Source organism: Microcaecilia unicolor, chromosome 1 (assembly GCF_901765095.1).
Source record: "Microcaecilia unicolor chromosome 1, aMicUni1.1, whole genome shotgun sequence".
Taxonomy (NCBI): Eukaryota; Metazoa; Chordata; class Amphibia; order Gymnophiona; family Siphonopidae; genus Microcaecilia; species Microcaecilia unicolor.
This window is the reverse complement of record NC_044031.1, coordinates 388,186,709-388,205,326: the sequence shown is the minus strand read 5'-3', so window position 1 is coordinate 388,205,326 and position 18,618 is coordinate 388,186,709. Positions and strand designations below refer to the sequence as shown.

General features: G+C 43.3%; 1 protein-coding gene across 1 annotated transcript in view; it reads left to right on the top strand.

The window, feature by feature from the left end:
• Window positions 1-18,618, top strand: part of FAM227A (family with sequence similarity 227 member A) — a 263,367-nt gene that overhangs the window by 110,468 nt on the left and 134,281 nt on the right. Inside the window, exon 6 of the mRNA XM_030210759.1 lies at window positions 16,395-16,507. Coding sequence (XP_030066619.1) covers window positions 16,395-16,507 — 113 coding nt within the window. The remainder of the gene's footprint in view (window positions 1-16,394; window positions 16,508-18,618) is intronic.

The window sequence follows — 18,618 nt, the reverse complement described above, 5'->3', positions numbered from 1 at the left end:
CTATTTCTAATGGCGGGAAACGGCACCCATAGCACATGCCCTCGCCTCTCCCAGCCTCCCCCTCACCTATCTCAGTAATGATGGTCAATTAGAAATCCACGACACCCCACAACAGTAGATTGGATGATGGTTGCTGTGGTTATGTGGTTGCTGGTAATGGCGATCATAGAGATGCGTCCCCCACGGCATTCCGCTGCTCTCTGCTCCGCCGGCCGGAAGTGAGGTCAAAGATCCCCTAACGGCCATGCAGGAGGCGGGGCAGAGGGAGCAGCAGGGAGGGAACAAGCGGAGGACTCGGAGGGAGCCAATAGAAGCGCACATGGCACCCCCCCCAGCGGGTAAACATGCACCGGGGGGGGGGGGGGGGGGGAAGGTCATGCGATCCACCCCGGGTGTCAGCAAGGAACGCCGCTGCTTCTCTGTATGAGGCCACATGCGGCCGCGTGTCATCGAAAATGGCTACGTGTGTCAGTACTGACACGCGTGTCATAGGTTCGCCATCAGGGGGTTAGGGCTTCAAAATGCTTCTTCTCATCATCCGGGAAGGTTCCTGCCAGGCCCATGCCAAGCCATGCCAGCCCAGTTCCATCACCAGCCGTGTCTGCCGGGCCTTTGGTGACCCAGCGACTCGTCAGCCTCTGGGCAGGTCCTTAACCTCCAGGCCAGTCCTCGACCTCCAGGCCGACCCTCGACCTCCAGGTCGGCCAACCAGCGGTCCAAGGACTCGCCCTCAGGTTCGTGACACCTGGTGTAAATCCTGACACATAAGTTAGGCTCAGCTTCCCAATATTCAGTAATACTTTGTGTGTCTTTAGTGAACGCCCGTGATCTGCCCATGACTCTCCCATGACCACACCCCTTTTGAGTTATGCGCTATAAGATTTGCACTTGGATCTTTATACTACTACTACTACTTATCATTTCTATAGCACTGCTAGGCAAGATGTGTGCACAAATCCAAATTGTTGCCAATTAATGATGGATAGCACCCAATTATTGGCTCTGATTGGCTCATTAGCCATCTCAGAATAGCGTGCAATTTTGCACATGAAAATTTGTGCACTATTAATAAAACCAAGGGGTTAGTGTGCTGCATCTTTGTGCCTAACTTTTGACAAACTTGTAGAATTACTCCCAGAGTACGAAACTTTCTGGATGTGAGCCTGAGTCTCCATGGAACTTTCCCGCCTATCCAATGCCAAGCTGTTGCTGTACAGACAGCACCAATCTGGCACCAGCAAACCAGCACATGGAGTGGGGGTATGCAGGATGCTGCTGTCTCTTTCAGGCGCTTCTGCTCCAGTCTCTTCCCACTGGTTTTGGCATGAAGGTGTGGAAACAAGACAGTGGGAGAAGCAACACAGGAGAGTAGTGCTGTATTTACCTTACACTGTTGTAAAGAGAGCAAGGGAAGGGGAAGAGAGAGAGTGCCAGAAGAGAAAAGGGCTGCACAGGAGCTGCAGACAGGATCACTGTTGAGCAAAAGCCCCATCTGGTATTAGGAAGAAGAGCCAGGGTACTACACAGAGGAGCCTTAAAAAGAGCAGGAGCAGACGTGAAGGAGGTAAGAGAAGCTGGGGAGGAGAAAGAGGAAGAAGGGAGGGGAAGGTACAGGTAAACGGGGGAAAAGAAGGCCTGGTGAAGTGAAGGAAAACCCAAGGTGAGAGATGCAAGATGTTACTATTTTCTGGTACACATGATAGTGCTACAAATTTCTGTATAGTTCACATTGGAAAGGTCAAAATGAATTGTTGCGGTGGTAAAATCACAAGATACACAAATTAAGTCCCAGCACAGAAATACATACCAAAATTCAAAAGGTAACATAGTAAATGACGACAGAAAAAGACCTGAACATCCATCCAGTCTGTCGTTTAAAAACTAACAATACATTTTTATGACCTCTGTAGCAACCCGTTTCACATGAGAACTCATCTCATGATTCGCTCAACTCTTCATCGGTCAGTAAGACTTTATTTCAACATACTCAACTAATAGTATTTATTTTTTTATTTATTAGGATTCATTTACCACCTTTTTGAAGGAATTCACTGAAGGTGGTGTACAGTAAGAATAGATCAAACATGAACAATAGGCAATTACAGCAGTAAAAATATTCAAATAACAATACAAAGTATGGCATGGAGGGGCATAATCGACCAGAAACGCCTATCTCCATGGGCGTTAATCTCCGAGAACGGGTCCGTGAAGGGGCGGAGTGAACCGTATTTTTTAAAAAAAATAGACGCCCATGCTTTATTCGCCAAGGTGTGAGCTGGGCGTTTTTGCTTTTCACCGATAATGGAAAATGAAATCGCCCAGCTCAAAAACGAATAAATGCAAGGCATTTGTTCGTGGGAGGGGCCAGGATTCATAGTGCACTGGTCCCCCTCACATGCCAGGACACCAACCGGGCACCTTAGGGGGCACTTTTACAAAAACAAAAAAAAAGGTAAAAGAGCTCCCAGGTGCATAGCACCCTTCCCTTGGGTGTTGAGCCCCCCAAATCCCCCTCAAAACCCACTGCCCACAAGTCTACACCAGTACTATAGCCCTAAGCGGTGAAGGGGGGCACCTACATGTGGGTACAGGGGGTTTGGGGGGGGTTGGACGACTAGTAGCATTAAGCAGCACAATTGTAACAGGTAGGGGGGGGATGGGCCTGGGTCCACCTGCCTGACGTCCACTGCACCCCCTAACAACTGTTCCAGGGACCTGCATACTGCTGCTTGGGAGGAGGGTATGACATTTGAGGGTGAAAGTAAAAAGTTGTGAAACATCATTTGTTGTGGTGGGAGGGGGTTAGTGACCACTGGGGGAGTCAGGGGAGGTCATCCCCGACTCCCTCTGGGGGTCATCTGGTCATTTAGGGCACTTTTTGGGGCCTTATTCGTCAAAAAACAGGGTCCAGGAAAAGTGCCCTAAATTCTAGCTACAAACGCATCCATTATCGGCGAAGGGCGCCCATCTCTGTTCGGGTGATAACCACGCCCCAGTTCCGCCTTCACCACGCCTCCGACACTCCCCCGTCAACTTTGTCCGCATCCGCGACGGAGTGCAGTTGAAAGCGTCCAAAGTTCGGCTTTCGATTATGCCGCTTTATTTGTTTTTGTGAGAAGAACGCCCATCTCCCGATTTAGGTCGGAACTTGGGCGTTATTCTCGTTCGATTATAAGCAGGATGGTATACTACTTACTGTCAACACAATACGTAATAGAACATCTTAATTGTTAGTGAAGGGTATAAGCAAAGATGGAACATATAGATAGGTAAGATAACAAGAAGAGTTAGAAAGTAAGCTGGCTAATTTAAAGAAAGTTAAACATGAGGTCAGAGGGATGGTTAAATATTATCTCAGCTAGGATAGGAATGGATAAACATAATAGTAGACGCCTTGTTCACTCAAAAAGCTTTTTTGTAAGGAGAAAAAGTCTCATTTGTCACTGGGTCTAGATATCGATCTCCAACACCCAATAAATAGGTGAAGCCCATAAGTGACTTGTATAATCATTGACAAAAAAAAACCCTCCTCCCTATATCTGTGTTTGTATTTATTTATCTTTTTTGATTTTGCTGTGATTAATAAATTAAAAAGGCAAAATCAAAAAAGATAAATAAATACAAACACAGATATAGGGAGGAGGTGGTTTTTTGTCAATGATTATACCAGTCACTAGTGGGCTTCATCTATTTTTTGGATGTTGGAGATCAATATCTGGACCCAGTGACAAATGAGACTTTTTCCCCCGTATATAAAAGTTTTTTGAGTGAACAAGGTGTCTACTTTTAGTTGAGTTAATTATTTTTGAGCCAGTAGACAATTGGAGAGCCAGTATATTTCATTTATTTCAACATAAACAATGTCTTTATGTTGAAATAAAACCTTACTGACCGATGAAGAGTTAAGCGAATCATGAGATGGGTTCTCATGTGAAATGAGTTGCTACAAGAGGTCACAAATTTCTGTATAGACACTGATGTAAGTTTCTTGCTGGCAGGCTCCACCAACAAAGTGAACAGAAGGAAAGGAGAAGGGATCCATCTTGTTGGAAGCATCTACCCAAAGAATAGCTGCCTCAGTACCTACACAGTAATTTTTGGCATCATGATGCATACCAGGAAATGATGAGTGAATTCCATCCCTTGTAACTCCTTCTCTCTCCTCTCCTGCTAAATTGCTAATTTCAGGATTTGCCTAGTATTATTTATTGGGTCTCTAGATCGCAGAACAAGATATATATGTAGGATCTTCCATACTGACTCTGGGTACAGAGAACACCTAGATGCTAAGGATAGACAGCCTTTTGTAGCACCACATGTGGTAAAAACTGAGTTAAAAGCAGTAAAAAATCTATTAATGACATGCCATACAGTGAACAGAAATACTAAAAAGTGTATGATGAAGAAAGTCTGATAATCACTTGGTGATAGTACTTCCTTGTAGGAATAATGTAATTTACTCACTGCAAGTGACATCATAATGGTGAAGGTTTTCTGTTTAGTAGTGTAGGAGACCAGCTGGCTCTATGTCCCCTGGCATGGCTTGTGTGCACTGGTAGTACCAAACCTTCCTGTGAAAACCCACGACTGCAAGCCACAAATCTGATGAGGGTGAAACCAGACTTCACTCAGCCAGACCAGATGACATATGGCAAGTTGGTAACTTCCCTTGTATGTTATGTGTTGTCATTAAGTTTTTACCAGTCCCAGCTTAAACGTTCAGCTGTTTGTGAGTTGTTTTGTGTTATGATTCTGCTGGATAGGCAGGGGAATGTTTGGGACTCACTCCTGATTGGCTTGTCAGGGGCTGAGCCAGCAGACTTCAGAAGCCTGATCCATTTAAGCCTGCCTTTCCCCTGCAATCATTGCTTTGGTGTTGATTGCTCTGATTGCTTTTCTGAAGCCAGCCTGCGCTTGGGTGTTTGTGTTCACGTTGGAGTTTAGCCTTTCTCCTCGTGCTTGCTTATTTTGTGTGTGTGTGTGTGTGTGCTGGGTATTCCTAGCATGAGCCTGATTGCCTCACTCCCCACACCTGGTTTGCTTTCTCCTGCTCTAATGTAGTGCTGTCTGGGGTAAGCTTGTGCCTTGATTCCTCTCAGTTTGTTTGTATAACTTTCTCTCCCTTGGTGTTCCTTTTGTTGTGCTGAGCTTCTGCTCTGCTCCGTGTGGTTCTGCCTCCCCCTGTCCTTGTATTTTGCTCTTTTTTGTTTGTTTTAGTTCTTTGTTTCTGTAGCTGTCTCCTGTGTAAGGGGAGCAGCGTTCCTTTTCTGGTCTGTGTGTGTCAAGGCAGCTTCCTCTGTTTGCTTACTCTCCCCTTTATCTTTGTCTGCTGAGTAGCTCTGCCCTGTTTTTTCCCTTTAGCAGTTCCCTTTTTCCCCTTGGGGGTTGTGGGGCCAGCGTTGTGTATTCCTTAGGTAGTTCTCCCTTTCCCTTTGTATGCTGCATAGTCAGCCTAGTGTATTCCTTGTGGGGGCTCCCTGTATTGTTGTATGCTGCATAGTCAGCCTAGTGTGTTCCCTTGTGGGAGCTTCCTGTATCGTTGTATGCTGTAGAGACAGCCTAGTTCCCTTGTGGGCTGAATGGATCAGCCTAGAGTGTATTCTTATAGTTGGTTTCCTTTTTCCTTGAGTGCTGTGTTGTATAAGCCTAGAGTGTTTCTTTCTGGGGCTTCCTGTATTGTTCGCCTGTGGCACAGCCTTGTATACCTTTTAGAGGCTTCTGCCTCTCACCCTTTCCTTTGTGGCTCTACCCTGCACTGTGTGTGCTGCTTGTGGCCCAGTTCCATGTGGAACCCTTGTTGTTCTTTCTCCCTTCCCAGAGTGTGACTCAGTTCCTGGTTGGCCGTGAGGCCCGCTTGCTTGGTCTCTGCGTGAGTGGGCTCCCAATCGGCCTTGAGGCCCGCCTGAATGCTCTATCTCCCACTTTTTGGTGGTGCCTGTAGGCTGTTGTGAGTGTGCGGGGCTTGGTAGCTGGGGTGGTGAGTAGAGCCTGTTTGGTCTACCCTAGGCCTTGGCCAAAATCCTATACTAGGCTGACTATGCAGCATACATTTTGTTTGGTCCGGCTACAGAATGAGTTTACTTTGGGAAGTAGAGCTTAAAAGCTCACAGATTTCTGGCCTGCCTTTCCATCTATCTTCCTCTATAATCCCCAAAACAATACCAACCATCTTGAGTCCTGTGTTCATCGACCGCACATCGCCTGGTCATACCATCTATGACCAAGCTCTGACTAGATACCTCCCATTCATTGTTTTTTTTTTTGCTGTCTGGCTCCTTCTGTTTAGAACATGCTCCCGATAGATGTGTGTTCACAACCCTCTCTTAAAAAGTTCATAGTTGCTTTGAAGACTTGGCTTTTTTGCCATGCTTATCCTGATTATGTCTGACTCTTTTTATTTCCTTTTCATAAGTAGCTGCATATCATAAAATGAAAAGCACTTTGGTTGTACTACAGAACGGCAGTTTATCAAATCCATGACCCTTTACTTTTACTTTTACTGTTCCATTAACCGAGGACAACTGGTTGACTGTCTTTGGTAAATTATTGTTGTTCTATACAATCCCATCATTTTGTGTCCATTTATCTCCTTTGCTCTTGCCTTGTAGCTGTCAGTGGGGTATGCTTGTTTTGATGAATGAGTGAAGGCCTGGGGGCAGGGAGTGTGGTAAAAGCAGGTAGTTTAGTGGGGTTTAAAAAAGGTTTGGATAGCTTCCTAAAAGAAAAGTCCATAAGCTATTATTAAAATGGACTTGTGAAAATCCACTGCTTATTTCTAGGATAAGCAGTGGAGGAGTAGCCTAGTGGTTAGTGCAGTGGACTTTGATCCTGGGGAACTGAGTTTGATTCCCACTACAGCTCCTTCTGACTCTGGGCAAGTCACTTAACCCTCCATTGCCCCTGGTACAAAATAAGTACTTGAATATATGTAAACCGCTTTGAATGTAGTTGCAAAAAAACTCAAAGGTGGTATATCAAGTCCCATTTCCCTTTCCCTAAAATCAATTTTATGTTCTGGGATCTTGCCAGGTATTTGTGACCTGGATTGGCCACTGTTGGAAACAGGATACTGGGTTTGATGGATCTTCGGTCTGTCCCAGTATGGCAATACTTATGTTTTATATTCTGTGATATTACCTGTATGTAACCTACCATGATGGTTCCCGAATGTGCAGGCTATGTTTATTGTTGCCACCCCTCTCGGCTGGACTGTAGTGATGTGCTCCCAGATACCTGATGTTTGTAGTCGTGGCGAATATCCAGGGAACACACACTCACAGCCGAGGGAGTGGAACAAATAAACTAACCTCGTCCTTTACTCTCAAAGAATAAAGGAGGAAAAGAATCTAAATTTAGGATTTGTTCCTGAAATGGAAGGACCAAACTTTCAGATTTGCAAATTATCTCTTTCTTTATTGAATAGAAATGCAAGCAAATTTTCATTCAAACAAACTCAAATTCACGATTAGTGTGAAGCTTAATAGAACTGCAATAACATTTTCAACATTCAAATGTATAACTACATGTATACCCTTAACTTTGTCTGTTTCACCTAAAAAGGCAGAAAAGAACCTTTTCAGATAAGTATTTAAATTGTCTTTTATCAAAATCAGATATTTGTGGTTATTCTCTTTCCTGATGTAGAAATTGGTCTCTTTGTGTGCACTATTGGTGTTTTTGCAGGGATCTCATGGATTTTTAATATCTAATGGTCTGATCCTTTGTTTTCCCTTAAAATGTTGTGAAAAAATAATATATTTCTTTCAATACCCTTGTTAATGTTAATGTCACTTAGCTGTAGTTGAATTTATTTAGGTGATGTCTTTCTTGCATTGGAGCTCATCTGGAACCCTTCAGAGGATGACTCCCCCAGATTTCTTCTCCCTAAACCTCACTTATAAAGAAAATAAATGGAGGCAAGACCCTTGAACTCCCTCTGTTCTTGTTCAGGCTCTGGTGACTATTAACCAATTCTCAATACTGTGGCCAAACTCTCTAATTGAAATAAAATAAGTTAAAGATTTTCTCACTACAAAACCTATTTCTCACTGTTGTTTCCCTAGTCTAAAATGATTCAGCAAGGGGGGGGGGGGTCACGTGGTGCCATGGAGGAGTGAAGACGCTGAAAAGCGGAGCTCCCACATTTCCTCCCTAAAACCTTGCTATAATCAGCCTTACCAGAGGATTTTCTACCAGAAGAGAGAGGGGGAATAATCGATAAGCACGCAGAGTAAATTATATTTACACAGAGAGTCACGATGGCCACGAAAACACAGAAGAAGGAGAAAGAGAAGATCAAGATACCTGATTCTAAGATGGCGGAGACATCGGGACAACCGACCAGCATGGACGGCTGAAATAACGGCGGAAGTCACAGCAGCGGTGGAAGCCGCTTTGGATAAAAAACTACAGGCTCTCTATGATAGGGCTGAAGCCACCCATGAACGACTCGATGGGTTCCATTTGGACCTTGATCATATGCAACAGCGGCTTAGTGATCTTGAAGACCGCATGACGGAGGCCGCGGAACCAGTGGAGGCCATGCGCTCTAAAGTGAGTGATTTGGAACAAAAACTAGACGACCTAGAAAACAGGTCGAGACGTAATAATCTTAGACTTATTGGCCTCCTAGAACACCTTAAGGACCCAGAGCTTGTGGAATATTTGGAGCGTTGGTTGCCTAAAGAACTACAGCTCAACAACTTACAAGAACCGCTGAGGATTGAAAGGGCCCATCGAGTCGGGCCGAGGAGAGCTGCGGGAAATAGGCCAAGAGCTGTGATTTTGCGAGTCCTACACTATGGCCATAAACAGGCAATCGTGAAGGCGCTTAGATCTGGACTGCAGTTGCAACATGATGGAAAGCGCATTCTATGCTTTCAAGATTATTCATTGAAAGTGGCAGCGGCAAGACGAGCTTTCGCGCCCGTGTGTACAGAACTACATACTCGAAAGATAAAATTTGCTTTAATTTATCCAGCCACGCTGAAAGATTTTCGAAATGGCACAGAAAAAACCCTGGAGATGGTGGAAGCAGCTAAAGAGTTTCTTAAAACCATATCACCTGCCGCAACGGAGTGAAGAGCTGTTTACAGACAGTGAAGGCGGGAAGCGACAGGTTTGATATCGGGCAGGCATAAGAAGTATAGAACTTCACCAGTGCTTTGCTACTGAATAATATGCTATTCTGCCGAATAGTTAATAGAAGCGTTTAACATAGCAGCGACCCTGTTAGTTTACTGAGCACCTGAGAGACACGGATAGTTGAACAACTGCGGGCTCAAGATCAGGTTTCGGGTCTTGACGGGTTATGTTTTATAATTATGAACGGGGGTTTCTGCACATGCACTGATGAAGCAAATGAACAATGACTTCACTTTTGCAATGGGAGTCCTGATTCTCCATTTTACAGTGGTTAGCACATGGGTGCGACTTAATAAGCAAGATTTTTGACTATAGTTGGGGTAATGTTATAATGTTAATATTATAATGTTAATGTTGTGTTCCAATTTCACCCACAGTAAAGAGGCCTGCGTTACTCAGGCAGCCTGTCGTTTTATGGTCAGAGATTGATCTTCTGAACTGACTGTTTCACACACAATTAGCCAGCTATGTTCACGTTAGTTATGGGGAAGCAACTGTTTTCTACATGTTAATATGTTCATAAAGGAATTGGTAAACACAATAAGCACTTTTTTTGTCATAAAAAACCACCTTCTCATACCTCAATAGTTCTCTGCAGAAGGCAGAAATGAGATATTATTTTGTTCTAATGGGTTAATTGCATTGTTAAATTCACTGGTACAACAAGTGCTCGCACTTTCTGTAGAGAAAACCCCACTCTCTGTTTCCTATCCTTCAACCAGTTTTTAATCCACAATAGGACATTTGCTCCTATCCCATGACCCTCCAATTTCCTCTGTAGCCTTTCATGAGGTACCTTGTCAAACGCCTTTTGAAAATCCAGATACACAATATCAACCGGCTCCCCTTTGTCCACATGTTTGTTTACTCCTTCAAAGAATTGAAGTAAATTGATCAGGCAAGATTTCCCCACACAAAAGCCGTGCTGACTCGGTCTCAGTAATCCATGTCCTCGGATGTGCTCTGTAATTTTGTTTTTAATAATAGCCTCTACCATTTTCCCCGGCACCGATGTCAGACTCACCGGTCTATAATTTCCCGGAGCTCCCCTGGAGCCTTTTTTAAAAATGGGCGTTACATTGGCCACCCTCCAATCTTCCGGTACCATGCTCGATTTTAAGGATAAGTTGCATATCACTAGCAGTAGCTCCGCAAGCTCATTTTTCAGTTCTATCAGTACTCTAGGATGAATACCATCCGGTCCAGGAGATTTGCTACTCTTCAGTTTGCCGAACTGCCCCATTACGTCCTCCAGGTTTACCGTGAAGTCAGTAAGTTTCTCCGACTCGTCCGCTTGAAATACCATTTCCGACACCGGTATCCCACCCAAATCTTCCTCGGTGAAGACCGAAGCAAAGAATTCATTCAGTCTCTCCGCTACGTCTTTGTCTTCCTTAATCTCCCCTTCTCACTTAAGTTCCCCCACAAACACATCCCCCCCATATCTGAAGAGCTTCCTCCATCACAGTATCCCTTTTCACATAGAGACCCCCTGGACCTACCTTGTGAAATTCCATGGTGTGTAGTAGGAGTTTGGGGAAGGAATGATCCACAGTGGCTCTTGCCCCTCCATTGCCTCAGGTACAAACAGATTGTGAGCCCTCCTGGGACAGAGAAATATCCAGAGTACCTGAATGTAACTACCTTGAGCTACTACTGAAAAAGGTGTGAGCAAAATCTAAATAAAAATTGGAGTGATGTTGGATGGGGGCATGAGAGAGAGACAGAAGAGATCTGCATGGAAGTGGGAGGAGTCCTGCATGGTGGATAGAGAGTGAGAGAAGATAAACTAAAAGGCAGCAAATCTGAAACCTGGTGGCTGTGAGGCAACATTAAAAACAATGACAGTCAAATCATTTTATGGTTACCAGTATCTGAGGAAGGGGATGGGTCTCTGAAGGGGTTGAGTGAGGGTGGAAATGGGATTAAAAAGATGGTGAAAGAAAAGTAATAGCACATGGGGTATAGGGTAAGAGATGGAAGTATGGCTGGAGTCAAGGGAAGGAAGGAGAGACAGGGATGGGGCTGATGAGAGAATGAGAGACAATGTAGGGTAGATGAAGGCTAAAAGGGTGAGTACAGGGGATGGGAATGAGTGAGTAAGGAAGCAGGTGAAAGATGGGGGGGGGGGGAGGATAGGAGACAGAGGAAAGAGAGATATAGAGGGGAAAGGGAGTGCTGGAGAGGGAATGAGGGAGATGTGAAAAGCCAGTTGGTAGATAAGACAAATCCGTGAAAAGCAGACTAAAGACTAGAAGGTGAGAGAATGAGAGTAAACTCAAATGAGTGGATATAAACACAGAGAAGAGAAAAGTGGGGGAAATAAAACAAAATGAAAGATCGGTGCCAGACAGAAGGAAAGGTAGAAGACAAGAGCGAGAAGAAATGGAAAGGCCAACCTGGAAAAGAATTTGGAAGAATAAAGTGGAAAAGAGATGGAGACCAGCTTAATTAGAAAAAGAAAATTCCCAGATAAAGTTAGGAAAGAAAAAGATATATTTTTATCTAATACTTTATAAGGACTGAAATATGCCTGCTTTGTTTTTATTTTACAAAGTACAGGGAAAAATTCATTTCTTTTTCTCTTTTACCAATACTACTATTACTACTACTACTTATCATTTCTATAGCGCTACTAGACATATGCAGCGCTGTACACTGGACATAAATAAGACAGTCCCTGCTTGAAATAGCTTATAATCTAACTAGGACAAACAGGACAAAAAAGGGATAAGGGAATTACAAGGGTGGAAATGATAAAAATGGGTGCAGAACAAGTGAGTAAGGGTTAGGAGTTAAAAGCGACATCAGAAAGGTAGGCTTTTAGCTTAGATTTGAAGATAGCCAGAGATGGAAATGGGCTTTCTTGGGGGTCTCCACTTTCCATATTCTGAGGTGAAGGATTCTGCTAGCACAGGGGTGTTCAACCTCGGTCCTCGAGAGCCTCAACCCAGTTGGGTTTTCAGGATTTCCCCAATGAATGATCTCATGTATATTCATTGATAAATTACCTAATGAGTTATAAATGTAAAAACTGAATACTTCTTGTTAATCCGATACTTCAAGTAGCAGTCCTCTCTCTCAAAGGTACTAGTGTAAACAATTCTTTATTATAACTTTCTTTACCATTATTACCACTATCAAAACTTATACATTTATGCGCTTCCTGCTTATCCTGCGTGCATACCAATCAGCTTATCCTACTCACTAGCTAATCATCGATTCATTCATACACTCATTCATACCGTGATAGACTGAACCCTTCTGCACCACTTCTTGCATCTTACCTTTTGTGGCATATTCTCAGCAAGTCACTCAAATCATAGGTAAACACTGGGGAATACTAGGTATTCACACGGTTTTTGAGGAGCCCCCTCGGTTGTTGTATAAACGCGGCCAAAATTTTGGGGAAAAACTAAAGCAACACGGTTGTATAAGAGATATGGAACGACGGGGTCATCATAGATGCAAAGGAGATTCAGAGTATAGAGATCCCCAATCAAAAGAGTCCGAGACAGTATCAGTTATGGTCTTATACAGATTGTGAGTCAGCCTTTGTCGTATATGCCATCAAGTGCCCGTGCAATCTATTTTATATCGGTCAAACTGTTAAAAAGGTAAAATACAGAATAGCGCAACACCTCAGTAACATCAGATTATTGAAGATAGATACGCCATTAGTGAAACACTGGCTCAGTAAACAACATACGGTGGAAGATCTCAGATTTACAGTTTTGCAACAGATGGATTTGAGTAGAGGCAATGTATTACAGAGAATGATGCAGGTGGAACAGCGATTAATTCATGATTGGAGAACAGTAACCCCTACAGGATTGAATAAAGAAGTAGAGTGGGGAAACATTTAAATTGCAGTAGTAGTGCATGACACCACTGTTTTGCTAATTGCGCATGTGGAGCTGTAGAATTGACGTCACTTCCTGCATTCTGTGGAGGGGCCCATCTTGGCAGAAGCCACAGAAATGTGTACAAACAGATGTTAAGGTGAGCACGATATATAAGACATTTAAAGTTTAGGTGTGCAACTATGAGGTTAGGGGGAGTAACGGCTTCCATGTCTTGTTGCTGTGTTTAGAATTGGAGCCCTTGAAGACGCCTTGTGTGAAATGCATAGGGCTTGGACAAAGCTATACAGAGTCCATAGCGGCAAAAGACATAAGCTACAGAAAGCTAGTCTCAAACAACGTTTGTAAAGACTTTTGTTTGGAGTTTGTTATAAAGAGACGACAGAGCGCCCAATGCAGCACTTACAGAACTGCCATGGAAAAACACAACCGATGAGCGTTGTTTAATGAAGAGACCCACATAATTGCAGTGGGAATATTCAGAGACATTTCAATTTAAGGACTTGGACTAAGAATAGAGAACTATAAGTTGAGGAATATACTGTGTTAATGAATATGTACTAAACAATGTGGTAATATCAGTGGGTGAAGGTGGTGCAGAAGGGTTCAGTCTATCACGGTATGAATGAGTGTATGAATGAATCGATGATTAGCTAGTGAGTAGGATAAGCTGATTGGTAAGCACACAGGATAAGCAGGAAGCACATAAATGTATAAGTTTTGATAGTGGTAATAATGGTAAAGAAAGTTATAATAAAGGATGTATTAATTGGGGAAATCCTGACAACTCGACTGGTTTGCCCACCCCTGTGCTAGCATGTAGTTTCTGTGCAAAAATCTGTAACAGTCTAACTTGTTCCAGTTTTCCAGTAGCATGTATATTGGTGCTTTTGGGCCCAAATAAAATTTGTCACCATCTTTTCATAGGTGGGTTAGGACTGTTATGGTGTGGTAAGTTTTCAGTATAGGTTTTGAATGTCTTCTTAAAGGATTTTGTGTTCTTTCAAAAAGTTTCTGGCCCTATTTGAAAATAGGCTCTGGGGTTGGCTGCCCTTGTTACCCAAAGTAAAAATGCTTGGTACAAGTGGTCTTCACATCCTGTAGAGTCACTGTACAAACAAAAGTCCATCTGATTTTTAAAAAGTGTCTAGCAGTGGAAGGAGTCGTTGTTCTGTCCCTGAGGTGATGGTCACAATTTAAATATTTTTACTTGTAGTTAAGAAGTCAGGCTGCCTGCTCTGGCCAGTCCTGGGACCTCTGCTGCATCCTGCCTCCTGATGCAACTTCCTATTTTCCTCATAAGCGGGACACAGTAGAGGCAGCCTGTGTTAAATCATTGCCAGAGCCACCCCACCTGAGTGACAACACCGGCACTGCCACCTAGCTGACACCAACCAGTGCCTACTTCACAAAAGTCTGCTCCCTAGCTACACCACTGCTATGTGTACCGTCAACTAGGGGTGGAGAAGCACAGTAATACCTGTTACCATGGGACATGCTGTGGTTAAACTGTACAATCCATCATTTGACTCTATTGACAGTGATATCTGATGTTCATATTTATTATCACACTTGGCTTTATTTTATTATTCTATCCTACCCAACAGAATGCTTGTTTACCTTTCCATTCAAACCATTGCCTCCCCTTTCCCCTTCAGGTCAGAGACACATACAGAGACAACACACCCACGTATGCAGTGGTGAAAAGAATTCCACGACCATGTTTCTCATGCTTTCCTCACTTAAACTATTTATAAAACTGTTACCTTTCATTTTGCTTGGAGACCTGTATCATATATGGTCTGTGCCCTGAAAAAGACAGGTACAAATTCAAGATATGAGTTTATCTTGGGCAGACTAGATGGACCATGCAGGTCTTTTTCTGCCGTCATCTACTATGTATATGTATGTTACTATGTTACTATGTATCTTAACTTTTATGTATAGTAAATTGACTCTGGTGACCAAATTCATTTGACTTTATCCTTCTATTGAGCCACAGGGAGACAGAAAGCCCTAAACCAGAGGTTCCCAAACCTGTCCTGTGGGTAACCCCTAGCCAGTCAGATTTTCAGGATATCCAGCAATGAATATTCATGAGAGATATTTGCATGCACTGCCTCTGCTGAATGCAAATGTATCAAACACCAACAGAAGGTGATCTCTCCACAGGAGAACCAAGACAAGCGAACAAACTGGATCCAAAAAAACTCCTCACAATGAGTGTCTTCCTGAACAAGGTCTTTATTCAAATCTGCACAAATGACCCAACACGTGACGTGTTTCGGCCACAAAGGCCTGCGTCAGGGGTCTAATATTGGTTGATGCAATGAATACCTTGTTAATCAGTTGAAACAAAAGCCCACAAAACTGCTGAATGGGATAATGTGAGCGACAAAACACTGAAATGCTCTGTCATGCGCTGGCTGATACCAAGAAAAAGGTATCAGCCAACGCATGACAGAGCATTTCAGCGTTTTGTCGCTCACATTATCCCATTCAGCAGTTTTATGGGCTTTTGTTTCAACTGATTAACAAGGTATTCTTTGCATCAACCAATATTAGACCCCTGCCGCAGGCCTTTGTGGCCGAAACACGCCACATGTCGAGTCATTTGTGCAGATTTGAATAAAGACCTTGTTCAGGAAGACACTCATTGTGAGGAGTTTTTTTGGATCCACTGTTTGTTCGCTTGTCTGAATGCAAATGTATTTCATGCATATTCATTGTGGATATCCTGAAAATCCATCTGGCTGAGGGTCCCCTGGAACAGGTTTGGGCAGTGGTTCCCAAATCTGTTCCTGGAGGCACCCCAGACCGTCAGGTTTTCAGTATATCTATAATGAATATTCATGAGAGAGATTTGCATGCAGTGGAGGCATGTCTGGGGAAAAAAGGGGGGTTTGGGGCCAGGAAATAGATGTGCATCAAAATTAAAACCAGCGCATGTAATGCCTGAGCCCTTAATGCCACCCATTGACTTAGTGGTAAGGGCTCACGTGTCACCCATGCGGTAACTGTCCAGTGCACACCAATTGCCAGTTACCGCCGGGAGCACCCCTGCAGTAGAAAATACAAAATTATTTTCTACCACGAGTTTTCAGCGCACGCCAAACTCAGAATTACCACCAGGTGCACACGCTATCCGGGCGGTGATGCCGATTTGATGCACACTGCATGTGCATAGGGCCTTATGCTCCTTTGTAAAAGTGTCCCATAATATTGAATCCCCCCCTTCCAAAGACAACAGTGCAGCTGGAAAATTCCCGCTCAGCATAGAGGGTGCAGTGCTGCTGGGTGGCTCCAGGCTTCACAAGGTGATAATCTCCCAAAATTGTCAACCCTAATTAAGAATTGTTAAGGAGGAAATCTCATTTTTATCAACAGATTTTTCAACCTCCATCCTTGGCCATGAAACCCGCAGGAACACAGAAAGATGCTTGGCAAACGCAGGTCGCCGAAGGACACGAAATTTTTCTTTCTCAGGCATGAACCATAAGGTGAGATGATATATGACAAGGCAAACATCTGGAGGTATATTTTCAGCACCAGAGATCGCTTTTGCCCTCTACCGGACACCAGGGACACCCCGACTAGGTGTTTATGTTTACACCCCGACTAGGTGTTTATGTTTATTTGCCAGCAAAGGTGCTGAGAGTGGCAGTAGGGTCCTGATTTTTTTTTTTAAGATTGGGATGTACTGGAAGAACATGGAGGGGGGATGGGGGGCTCTACATTTTGTACAGGAGGAAGGACATACATGGAGGTGGTCCAGAATTTCTATATAGAGGGTCAGGGATGTGGGGAGAGGATAAAGGAATGTGAAAGAGAAGGAGGGTGGGGTATATCTAGGTCCATACTAGCCCCATTGTGTCCCTTCCCTGGGAGTCCTGGCTCATTTGTTAGTGGACGTGCTCCTGAGTAAATGTTAACACCTCTGGAGGTTTCACACTTCTAGTAAAGTTTACTGCCATTTGTGTTATTCATTTTAAATGAGCTGCTTTTCATGCAACACAGCTTATTATTTAATAGCATTAGGCTGCAATGTTGTTGCATTAAGGCATGTAAATGGCAAATAACACACATTCTTGCCTATTAATCTCCATTACTGCTATAACACATAGAAATATAGAAAAATGTAAGCAGATAAAGATCGTATGACCTATCCAGTCTGCCCATACATAACAGAAATCCCAATCAACATAAGGGAAAAAGATGAAAAGAAAGAACATACATTGAGATTTTATGTCTGTCCCCATACGCTTTATCACAAAGATCACCGATCATTTTAGTAGCTGCCCTCTGGACCGACTCCATCCTGTTTTTATCTTTTTGAAAGTGTGGTCTCCAGAATAGTACACAATATTCTAAATGAGGTCTCACCAGAGGCTTTATACAGGGCATCATCACCTCCTTTTTCCTTCTAGCCACTCCACTCCCTATGCACCCAAGCAGCTTTCGCCGTCACCTTTTCTACCTGTTTGACCACCTTAAGATCATCACATATGATCACGCCCAAGTCTCACTCCTCTTTCGTACACAAAAGTTCTTCACCCCTTAAACTGTACTGTTCCCTCGGGTTTTTGCAGACCAAAATGCATGACCCTGCATTTTTAGCAATAAATCTAAGCTGCCAAATTCTAGACCATTCCTCTAGCATTGCGAAGTCCTTCTTCATGTTATCCACACCATCAGGGGTGTCTACCCTATTGCAGACTTTGGTATCACAGCTTAGTAAATAGATGCCTTAGAGTGTGATCCCTCTGTGGCAGGGAAACATCTACTTTACCCGATTGTAACTTGTCATCAACTTGGATTTGAAAAACGTGAGTAATAAAATCTAAAGACAATTCAAGTATCTGTGCATAGGGTTGCTCAAATTCCTATATGTTTATGTTATCTTGTTAATAGAGAAGGTAAATACTTGTTGCAGCATGCTGGATCACAGGCTATTACAGTATGTACGTGCCCTGTGGTCTCAATCCCTGAGAGCTTACTGCAGAGTTAGGCACCCTTTATATACTGAGGGCCACATGAATGTCAGTACTATCCCTACCAAGCTGCAGCATTGCATAATGTCAGATGTAGAAATGCACAGAGCTCCACAGACCTTCTATGATAAATAAGTAAAAATTTTACAAAAAACTGATGGAAACAAACTGCTAGAGTAGCTGAAAATATTTACAAAAAATAGTATTTAAAATTGCCAAAATTCTGGTTAATGATGTTTTCTGTGAATACTTCCCATGGTCTCATGGGCTACCTAAAATTCAGTGGTGGCTTACAGTGAAGCAGTAATTTACTCAGAAGCCTTCAGTATTTGTACACAAAGTTAATTTTATTAGGGAGCAAAGTGATACACAGTTATATCCTACTGGCTAGAGAGAGTATCTCAGTGTTTCTTGGCAGAGAGGAAGTACAGAAAGGACTAGGTAATACAGGTCATATGTTACCTACTTATATACTGTACCTCCCTTCTACAATTGGGTCAAGTTACACAGTCAGAAGGTGTATTAACCCCTTGCTCTCTGTTGCACAGCAGTGTTTTCTGTCACTATTTCAGCATCTCTTCTTGATGACAGAAAGATCACCCTGAGTTTAATGTTCTCCA